General features: G+C 36.9%; 1 protein-coding gene across 1 annotated transcript; it reads right to left on the minus strand.

Moving 5' to 3' along the window:
- Positions 1 to 6,156: 6,156 nt before the first annotated feature.
- LOC115675201 (lactoylglutathione lyase-like) lies at positions 6,157 to 8,646 on the minus strand. Its single transcript, XM_056316969.1, has 10 exons — positions 8,521 to 8,646; positions 8,040 to 8,164; positions 7,818 to 7,942; positions 7,584 to 7,648; positions 7,288 to 7,500; positions 7,065 to 7,112; positions 6,873 to 6,983; positions 6,627 to 6,779; positions 6,431 to 6,515; positions 6,157 to 6,335 (listed from the first exon to the last, which is right to left on the minus strand). Exons 5-9 carry the CDS (start codon positions 7,333 to 7,335, stop codon positions 6,462 to 6,464), a joined length of 414 nt encoding a protein of 137 aa, XP_056172944.1. The 5' UTR covers positions 7,336 to 7,500; positions 7,584 to 7,648; positions 7,818 to 7,942; positions 8,040 to 8,164; positions 8,521 to 8,646; the 3' UTR covers positions 6,157 to 6,335; positions 6,431 to 6,461.
- Between the last annotated feature and the right edge of the window lie 1,195 nt (positions 8,647 to 9,841).

The raw sequence follows: 9,841 nt of genomic DNA on the forward strand, positions 1-9,841 counted from the left end.
ATCTTTTTTAAAGACAGAGAACTCAATTTCAGATGGAGAAATGAATGATAGATTTGAGTAAAAGTAAGCTGTGAGTTCTAGGTAGACTTTGTGAGGGAGAGAGCACATTCTTTGAAAATCAAGATGTTCAATCAGTCGCTGAATTTTGATATTGAAATTTTCAAAGAAGCTGAAGTCTACAACTTTGTTATTCATTATTCCTCTTGTTAAAAGATTGTTGTAAACTATTTGATGAGTTTTGTTTCTAAACAAGCTATCACTTTTCTTATCAGAAGTAGGCAAAAACTTAGCAACCAGTTTTTTTATCATTATCCTCCTTCCTACTATCAATGTTTCTGCTTTTCTCCAAATTCTGCCATTCCTTTTCACTAACAAATTCTTCTCTTTCAACGTTCGAAAGTTCTCCTACTTTCTCTTTTCCTTTTTGGGAAACTCCTTTCTTGACAGTCACAGGGTTTCCTGTACATTAGAGGATTCCTTCAGAACTATCCCTTTCTCAGCAACAGGCGTTCTTCCAAGCCTTATACCCTTCTCATATTCATCCATAACTTCACGCTCAGATGGAAAACCTAAGGTTTTACATACGGCATTTACTGTACTCTGATCACTTCGATTTTCTTGAAAAAGTTTAAGGGTTTTTACTAGTTGTCTTGCCATAACAAAACGATCACGTTCTTGAACAGGTATACGTGGAGATTTGTTACCTGCAGAAGACTCTTGCTCTGAGCCCGAGTCAGATATATCGATTTTCTCTGCTTCTCCACCTTTGTCTGCTCTGGTAAACATTCCCGCGATTCTGTCCGATCGTCTAGAACCTCTGACTTTTTTCTTTGATTCGGTGGTCGATTTTGGTGCCATGGAGAATATTTTTGAGTTTCCGAAGTGAAAGATGAAGTCTTGTAGGGTAAATCGTGGTTTTTGAAGATCGTTAGGGTTTCAGAGAATGGAGTGAGTATTCGGAGAAAGAGTGCGAGAGTGAGAGAGGAGATCAAGAGGTTTTAAACCGAGTAGTACTATATATCGGTTTTTTTTTATAAAACCCTTTTTGGAAACTGTCAATTGACAGTTATGGAGATTTCGGAAATTATATTCCGAAAATTTTGGAATTATAATCCTCAAACGATATCAATCAAGACAACTAATATATGCGATATTCAAACAATTACTATATTTAAAATATATGAAATATACATACCTTTTATAAGATAAGTTGCGCGCCAGAATCAGACACTTCAAATATGTGCTTGAACAAATAGTCATCAGATGCAATAAGAGTTTGTTCTGTATATCTCAATAAAGTGGGTTAATGATATTTAATTTATCTCTAATAAGCTCAAAACTTTTCTTCTCTAAAGGTTTTGTAAAGATATCAGCTAATTGCTATTTAGTGTCTATAAATTGAACAATTACATCTCCTTTAAAAACATGGTCACGGATAAAATGGTGCTTAATATCAATATGCTTAGCTCTGGAATGCAGAATAGGATTCTTGGTCAGATTGATGGCACTGGTATTGTCACACTTGATCTCCACAGTTGAGTTTTTGACATTGAAGTCCTTCAATTGTTGTTTCATCCAAAGAATTTGAGCACAGCAACTACCAAGTGAGACATATTCTGCTTCTACTGTTGATAGAGCTACAGTTTGTTGTTTCTTTGAATACCATGAAACAAGCATATGTCCTAATAATTGACACGTTCCTGAGGTGCTTTTCCTATCTATTTTGCATCCAGCATAATCAGCATCGGAGTATCCAATAAGAGTAAAGTTTGATTCTTTAGAATACCACAATTCAAGTGTAGGATTTGTGCTAACATATTTGATAGTTCTTTTGACTGCTGTAAGATGAGATTCTTTTGGTTCTGATTGAAATCTTGCACACAAACAAACACTGAATAGAATATCTGGTCGCGAGGCAGTTAAATATAAAAGAGAACCAATCATGCTTCTATATAGTTTTTTATCTACTGGTTTTCCTTTTTCATCTTTATCTAATTTAATGGAATATGACATTGGAGTATCCGTCTTTTTACAATTTAATAAACCAAACTTTTTAGAAATTTCTTTGGCATACTTTTCTTGACAAAGAAAGGTGCCATTATTGGTTTGCTTAATTTGTAATCCAAGAATTAAAGTTAATTCTCCCATCATACTCATTTCAAATTCACTTTGCATCATTTTAGAGAAATTCTTACATAATTTTTCATCTGTAGAACCAAAAATGATATCATCTACATATATTTGAACAATTAGAATATCTTTACCTTTTTTTTTTATGAATAGGGTAGTGTCTACATTACCTTTGGTGAAACCATTTTGTTCCAGAAAGCTGCTTAGTCTTTCGTACCAAGCACGTGTTGTTTGTTTGAGACCATATAATGCTTTCTTGAGAGTATATACCTGATCAGACTTTTGAGGATCTTCAAAACCTGGAGGTTTTTCTACATAGACCTCCTCTTTGATGTAACCATTCAAGAATGCACTTTTTACGTCCATCTGAAACAGTTTAACAAGCATAAGCTAATAATATTCTTATTGCTTCTAACCTGGCCACATGAGCATAGGTTTCATCGTAATCGATTCCTTCCTCTTGTGAATATCCTTTGGCCACACGTCTTGCTTTGTTTCTAACGACTTTTCCTTGATCATCCAGTTTATTTCGAAATACCCATTTTGTTCCAATAACTGAATGATTTTTGGGTCCAGGAACAAGTTCCCATACTTGATTGATTTGGAATTGTAAAAGTTCCTCTTGCATAACTTCAATCCAGCTTTCATCTTTCAATGTATCTTCAATATTCTTTGGTTCAACTTCTGAAACAAAAGCCATTGTATTTATGACTTCTCTTGCTTTTGTTCTGGTTTTAATTCCATCATCCAAATTTCCAATGATAAGATCCTTGGGATGACTGGATTTTTGTTTCCAGTTTCCGTTGAGTTTTTCCTCATTTTCATCATGGAGATTTGTTGATTCTTCATTGTCTTGTAGGTTTGATGATTCCTGAACTTCATCAGATCTTTGATTCTGATGATTTTCACTTGGCATCAATTCATCAGATGCTATGTCCTGTTCGTCAGATGCTGGATTTTCACTGTCAGAATCATCTTGCGGAGTCTGAATTGTGTCTTCAAACTTGACATTTAAAGATTCTTCCACTGTTTGAGTATTTTTATTATATACTCTGTAGGCCTTGCTTGTTGTTGAGTATCCAAGAAATATTCCTTCATCTGACTTTTCATCAAACTTACCAACACGATCATTAGGATTTTTAAGAATAAAACATTTACATCCAAAAATTCGAAAGTATGAAACATTGGGAATTTTACCTTTGAACAATTCATAAAGAGTCTTTTCAAGAATTTGTCTTGGAAAAATTCTATTTGAGATATAACAAGCTGTTGAAACAGCTTCAGCCCAAAAATATGCTGGAGTTTTGTTTTCAAATAGAAGAGTTCTAGCCATTTCTTGCAAAGTTCTATTCTTTCTTTCAACTATTCCATTTTGTTCAGGAGTATAAGGTGAAGAAAAAGAATGTTGAATACCATTTTCACCACAGAAGTAAGTGAAATTTTGATTTTCAAATTCTCTTCCATGATTTGATTTAATGCTCGATATAGTATAACCCTTTTCATTCTGTACCTTTTTGGCAAATTTTGAGAAATATTCAAATGTTTCACTTTTATGAGACGAAAAGAATACCCAAGTATATCTTGAATAATCGTCTACAATAACTAAACAGTATTTCTTACCTCCAAGACTTAGATTTTTAGTAGGTCCGAAAATGTCCATATGAAGCAACTGCAAGGCTCGGTTAGTGCTTACATAATTTATTGATTTGAATGAACTACTTACCTGCTTACCTTTGGAGCAAGCTGAACATAATTCTGTACTTTCAAAATTTCGTTCTGGCAATCCTTTGACAAGTTTTTTGGAAGCTATTTTGGAAATTAATTTGATACTTATGTGTCCGAGCTTCCTGTGCCACTGATTAGATTCTTCTTTTATGACTACCTTGTTGATGATGTCACTAAGTGAATTCATCAAATGGTCTTCCTCTTCTTGCAGTTTCTGAATTTCAAGCTGAGTGACAGCATGTCTGTCTGCACGGGCTTTGTACTTGGCATCTTGAATAGTTAGCCATTGCATAAACCTTGACTCCTCAAGGCTTCTTTCATCAGCTTGAGACTGTTCAGCAGATTGGTCATCAGAAATTTGCATTTCAATAGAATCACTGGCCACGGCTTGAGTTCTTTTGGCTGGTCTGTCGGTTCTGGAAACTGTCGATTGCACTTTCCTCTTTCTTACTAAGGGTTCAATTGATTCTTCCTCATTAGAATCATGAAAAATATTGACAGAACCCTTGTGTTGTGCACATATCAACTCTGCTGGAATAACCTTGCCCCTCTTATCCTTCCAGTTTTCATCATAAGCTTTGACATGGGAAAATCGATTGCAATGTAGACAAAAAGCACAATAAACAGAACCCCCATGATCACAAAGGAAAGTGGGAATGGCTGCCCCATGGATTACCATGAAGCTGTGTCTTCTTCTTCCAATTTGTGACTCTTTAGCTCAAAATATCCCTTCTAAGTTTGAATTCATGTTGGTACTCCATCTGGAATTGCTCAGATTACTGAGATGATTGGTGATGAACTTCGATAGTCTCATAGAAGCCGACTGCGCGGTCCGGATTAGTCAATGACGCATTACTTGGCAAAGCGGTTTGCGTGCCGGCTCTCTCTGCTGGAGCTTGAAGCTGTAACCACCTCTTCAAAGGCCAAAACCGCGGCTCCTCTGCTGAACGTCCCCGGCTCGCACGAGATGATCCCGCCATATTCCTTGATTTTCATCCACCATCATATATATCTAATAGTCAACAGAACAAAGCTTTTATTTCATGTTTCCTCATTCAACATGATCGATAATAACAGCTGCATACTCATATCTTGACTAGCGATTTGGAAATGTCCAAATGCCTGTCCTAACTTCATATTTTTCCGCTTAGACCCTGCTCATGGTGGGCGAAAGAACTGGTATAGTGGCAAATTTTACTAATTGTTAATCAGATAATAGTACAATCCTTGAGATGAATCTAACTGAATCTCTAAAATTCAAGAAAGAGATACTAAAGTCTAAAGGAAGTCTTAAATTAAGCATACTCTGGATCAACTCCAGCACAGAGCGAGACTCTTGAGGGCCATAGCCGAGAACAGCCTCGGAGTACTTCCTTTCTGGATTATCACTTCGAATCAACAACTCCATCCCAAAACATTCAGCGCAATTACAAAGCAAACATCAAAAAGTGTGCATAAGAATGTTATATGGTAACGTTAGCTTACTTGAGGATACGAATCAGGTCTCCGACTCTGAACACTGCACTGAGGAAGCGACAGTGGTCATTTATCACCCAGTTCAGTATAGTTTCTTGCGTATCACTCTGAGCTGCCACGGTGCTCAAAACCATCTGCTGGACGTGTGCGTGTAAACATGACCAAAGATGATCAGTAGATCAAATTGGATGCTCTACAAGATTCTATGAGGAATTCACATTATGAAACCCAAATAAAGTGTTCTGGAATCACATTTTACAGCTGCGTAGGAGGATAATAGAGCTTAAATATACCAGAGAGAACCATAGAAGAAAGCAGCATACCATCCACTCGTTATGCTTAAGCATTTTCATTTCAAGCTTAGAGTATAGCAGAAAGACTATGGTATAAGAGTGTTCCCGGATAATGGAAATGTAATGTATCTATAGCCATGGGCACATTGTTCTTGTTTTAGGATAAGCAAATACGTCATGGAGCTCAACAAGAAGTCCTCAGTATCTTGTTAAAAAGGAGATCAACAATTTGGACTTTTTTCTTGGCTTCAGGATTCGAAGCTTTCTATGTTCTTGATCAATCGACTTTATTGTAGCTTATTAATAGACAGCAACCAACAGATTGGATGGAGAAACAGTCCACATACTACATAGTTGTGGTATTCGAAGACGAATCATGGACTGGGATGCAGATTTTGGTTCAAGCGAAACGAATTCTTGAAGCTAAAGCATTTCGTGTTGCATGGTCGAGCGAATCTTAAATGCAAGTATGGAATTATTGAGACCCCAAGTTCGCACATGGAGGAGTCAGAGAAAGATCGCGAAGTTAACATTTTCCAAATAATAAGTATGATCTTATAACAAACTGTCTTGCTGTACAATGAGCAATCCAAGTTATTTGCCTTACAATGAACAATTTAAATGCTAAATGTAGAGAAATGCAATCAGAATCAATCTTTGTCGACGCTACTTCACTGCTGTTTTATTCTGTTTCTCTCTGTCCTCGGGAACCTGTGGAACATGAATTGCACAGAAAATTACATGAACTACATAATTAAATGATCATGTAAACTATGAATAAAATTAATTACAAGAAAAATCTCTACCAATTATTTGCACAATATGAAGCTGCCCATCTCACTGGCCGTTATTCTTTATCTCTTTCAGATAATCCTCATTGTCCACCAAAACCTGTAAACACAAATCACACAATGCAATTATATCAGCTATATAATCAATGGTTATATATCCTATCGGGCAGAACTTCAAGGTGAAGAAAGAGATTGGAGTGTGAGGGCTCACGGTTTTCCTGCCATCAGGGTCGAGGAATGAAGTCATCTTGGTGTTGGTTACAGGATTCGGGCCTGGCGGGCGAATGATCTTTCCTCCAAGTTCTTGTGTAACGAGTGCAACAGCCGCAGCGTTTTTGTACACATCATTGGTGCCTATCGCGGCCTATAAATTGTGACGGTTGAACTGATTAACGAACGGACAAAAGGTAGCCGTGAACAAACGGGCTAGGTGGAGGCGAAAATTTGTCTTGCTTACATGAACATACGCGTTGCCTGCGGTGTACTCGGTCACATTGTAGTTGTACCTGAGCTCAATGACAACTGTCTGAGTATAATCTGTTCCATAACCCACCATAGCTATTGCAAACTGCAAAATTAAACATATAGTTAGACAGGGCGTTATGTCACTATTTCTTTTCGTTCTGATTATTTTTAAATTTCTGTTCACCTGATCTTGAGGGCTGTCGTACTTCAAGAGTATGTTCATGCCCAATGCCTGCATGCATAGTTGCGGTGCAATTAGGAAAAAGATATGGATAAAATAATATGATTTACATGGAATAAGATATCACGTTTGGAGCTATCTTTGCTTTTATAGATGGTGTAAAAGAAGAATGCACTTATCAGGAATGTGAAACCGAGAAATCAAAAGGTTAAAAGTCTAATTTCACCTTCTCGTAGAAACTGGTGGCGCGATCCAGATCGGTCACTTGAAGCATGAAATGGTTGAGTCGTTGAGGAGTCGGCCCTCGCTGGAGGAGCTCGAAGCTGTAGCCATTCGGATCCTCCACAAAAGCGTAGACTTGCGATCCCCCTTCATTTGTCCCCGGTTCTTTCGTGATGACGCCACCTATTTATCTTACTTTCTCCACAATTGGATATATCTTAACACCACAACTTAGAAATGTTAGAATCTCGAACGAGTTTTTTAGCAGGAAGTTCACCATGACGGCGACAGAAAACTCACATCTTCAGCCGCAATTCCAAAGTGCGCCCATGCTGTACCAACATCATATTTCTCGACTCCGTAGACTGTCAATTAAGAAGTCGAACGTGTTAATATAATCTCAATATTGCTGAATCTCTAATTAGACAAGCCAATGCCAAAATTTTCCTTCAAAAATTCGACTTGTCAAGTAGGAGCTAGATATGAAAAAAAAAAAAGTAGGAACTAGATGAGGAAAATGTTCGGTGAGCATACTATATATCAGCTCCAGCACAAAGTGAGACTCCTGAGGTCCAAAACCAACTATGGCCTTGGTGTATTTCTTCTCAGGGAAATCTTTTTGGCTCAACAACTGCATCCCAAAACACTCCTTATAAAACCTGAAAAAGGGAGTCAACGCAATCATCAAAGCTGGAAATCAGCAGTTAATGTCCCTATTAGCTGTGAAGATAGCAGGTGGTATCAGCATTAGCTTACTCGACTGTGCGATTCAGATCACCGACTCTAATAACGGCATTGAGGAAGCGGTGGGTATCGTTTTTCACCCATTCCAGTATGTTGTCCCTAATGACATTCTCTGTTGCTGCCATGCTCGAACCCACCTGATCGACATGGCAGGTATTAAAACTGAGATCAGCAACTATACTCAAAAGACTGAGAATTCGAACTTGGACCCAATTGACATGTTGAGCATAAACATGCGCTTCTCATATTCATCAGACTAATCACAGCTAAAAAGGGCATAAGGAGTAAGATTAGAGCATACAACAAGACGACTTCGTATGATTTCGATATATTTCAGTGCCACTGTCTACAACACCGCTGTGTCGAAGAAGTTTTTCTCGACTTGCTAGAAATTCGTGAAACTCTCAACGACATCGTCAATTGATAAAATTTTGATCTAACCATGAACAAGCACAATGGAAAATGAAGTGGAGAAGGAACAGAGAGAGCTTACCAGGAAGACAGACAGGATGAGCAGAGGAAAGAACAATTGCGTGCGCTTCGTCATTTCCATTGATGAAGTTATCCCCTCTAAAAGATAATGATTATTGTATGTCAAATAATGAACCGATCGTGATCTATTTATAATATCTGCACGTTTTGACCGCAATCAATATTTCAACATCTTTAGGGAAAAAAATTAATATGTCAACTTTGTCTTAGTTTCTAGATTGGTTGATAAGTCAAATAGGATAGAAAATTTCTGGCCAATGACCCGAGAGATTTGTGAACTATGAAGAATAGTGCAAAAGTCAACAGTCAAAGGTAAGACAAATGCTATTTCGTTCTAATGTTTATATACCTAGAGAAGAAAAAACATTAATATGATGTTGCCTTTTAGTGATTTCGTAACGATTTACGAACATGGATCAGGCACAGAATACAAGTTTTTTTTTTCACACGTTTAATCTACGAGGTTCATGAAATTTAGTTATTTAAGGTAAACTTTTCCATCACAAAGATTACATAAATAAGTAAATAGAGAAGAAGTCACTAGATTTTTTAACTATCGAAACTTCATTAATAAATGGGAAAATGACACAATTAGTCCATGAACTTTGGCTTAATATACAATGTGATTTCTAAACTTTTAATTTGTTCAATGTGGTTCATGGACTTTAGCCTAGTGTTCAATGTGGTCCCTGAACTTTTAATTTGTTCAATGTGGTCTCTGGACTTTTTGTACATGTTCAATGTTTGTCCCTAAATTATATGAAAATATTTAATGTAGTCCTTCCATTAATTTAAGATCGGGGACTATATCGAATATTTTCTTATAGTTAAAGGACTACATTGAATATGTACCAAAAGTCAAGGGACCACATTGAACAAATTAAAAGTTCAGGGATCACGTTAAATATTAGGCTAAAGCTCAGAGATCACATTATATATTGGGTCAAAATTTAGGGATCATTTACGTCATTATCCCTTAATGAATTGTTGACCTTTCGACATACAAAAACGTGTCGGAGGTTCCGTCTTCCAAATAATTACGGATATCTGTTGGAGAATTTGCCCGGGAAGGTTACATGCCATCTTCTGGAGTTCTGACATAGTAAATTATCTTTTTATTGAAATTGTGGTGTCTTCAATGTACGTGGCAAGTCGTGAGGAACGTAAGACACCTTCGAGTTTGTAATGATCTTTAAGTTTGTTTAATGTTATATATGTTGAACGTCAATTATTGCTGCAACTACTTGTGGAATCATCGGTATCCCAACTTTGACTGTGAACTCGGTCTTATTATCAATCTTGTATTTCAAAGATTGACAATA

Source organism: Syzygium oleosum, unplaced genomic scaffold, assembly GCF_021117445.2.
Source record: "Syzygium oleosum isolate NSW1041296 unplaced genomic scaffold, Sole_v2.1 Sole_v2.13, whole genome shotgun sequence".
In the NCBI taxonomy this organism is placed as follows: domain Eukaryota; kingdom Viridiplantae; phylum Streptophyta; class Magnoliopsida; order Myrtales; family Myrtaceae; genus Syzygium; species Syzygium oleosum.

Bases quoted from the DNA above. Each gene is read 5' to 3' on its own strand.
- LOC115675201 (XM_056316969.1), bottom strand. From the start codon at position 7,335: ATGCTTCAAGTGACCGATCTGGATCGCGCCACCAGTTTCTACGAGAAG. The intron at 6,780-6,872 runs GTAAGCAAGACA...CACAATTTATAG, and splicing joins CAGGCAACGCGTATGTTCAT to GCCGCGATAGGCACCAATGA. The intron at 6,516-6,626 runs GTGAGCCCTCAC...TTGTGTTTACAG, and splicing joins ACCCTGATGGCAGGAAAACC to GTTTTGGTGGACAATGAGGA.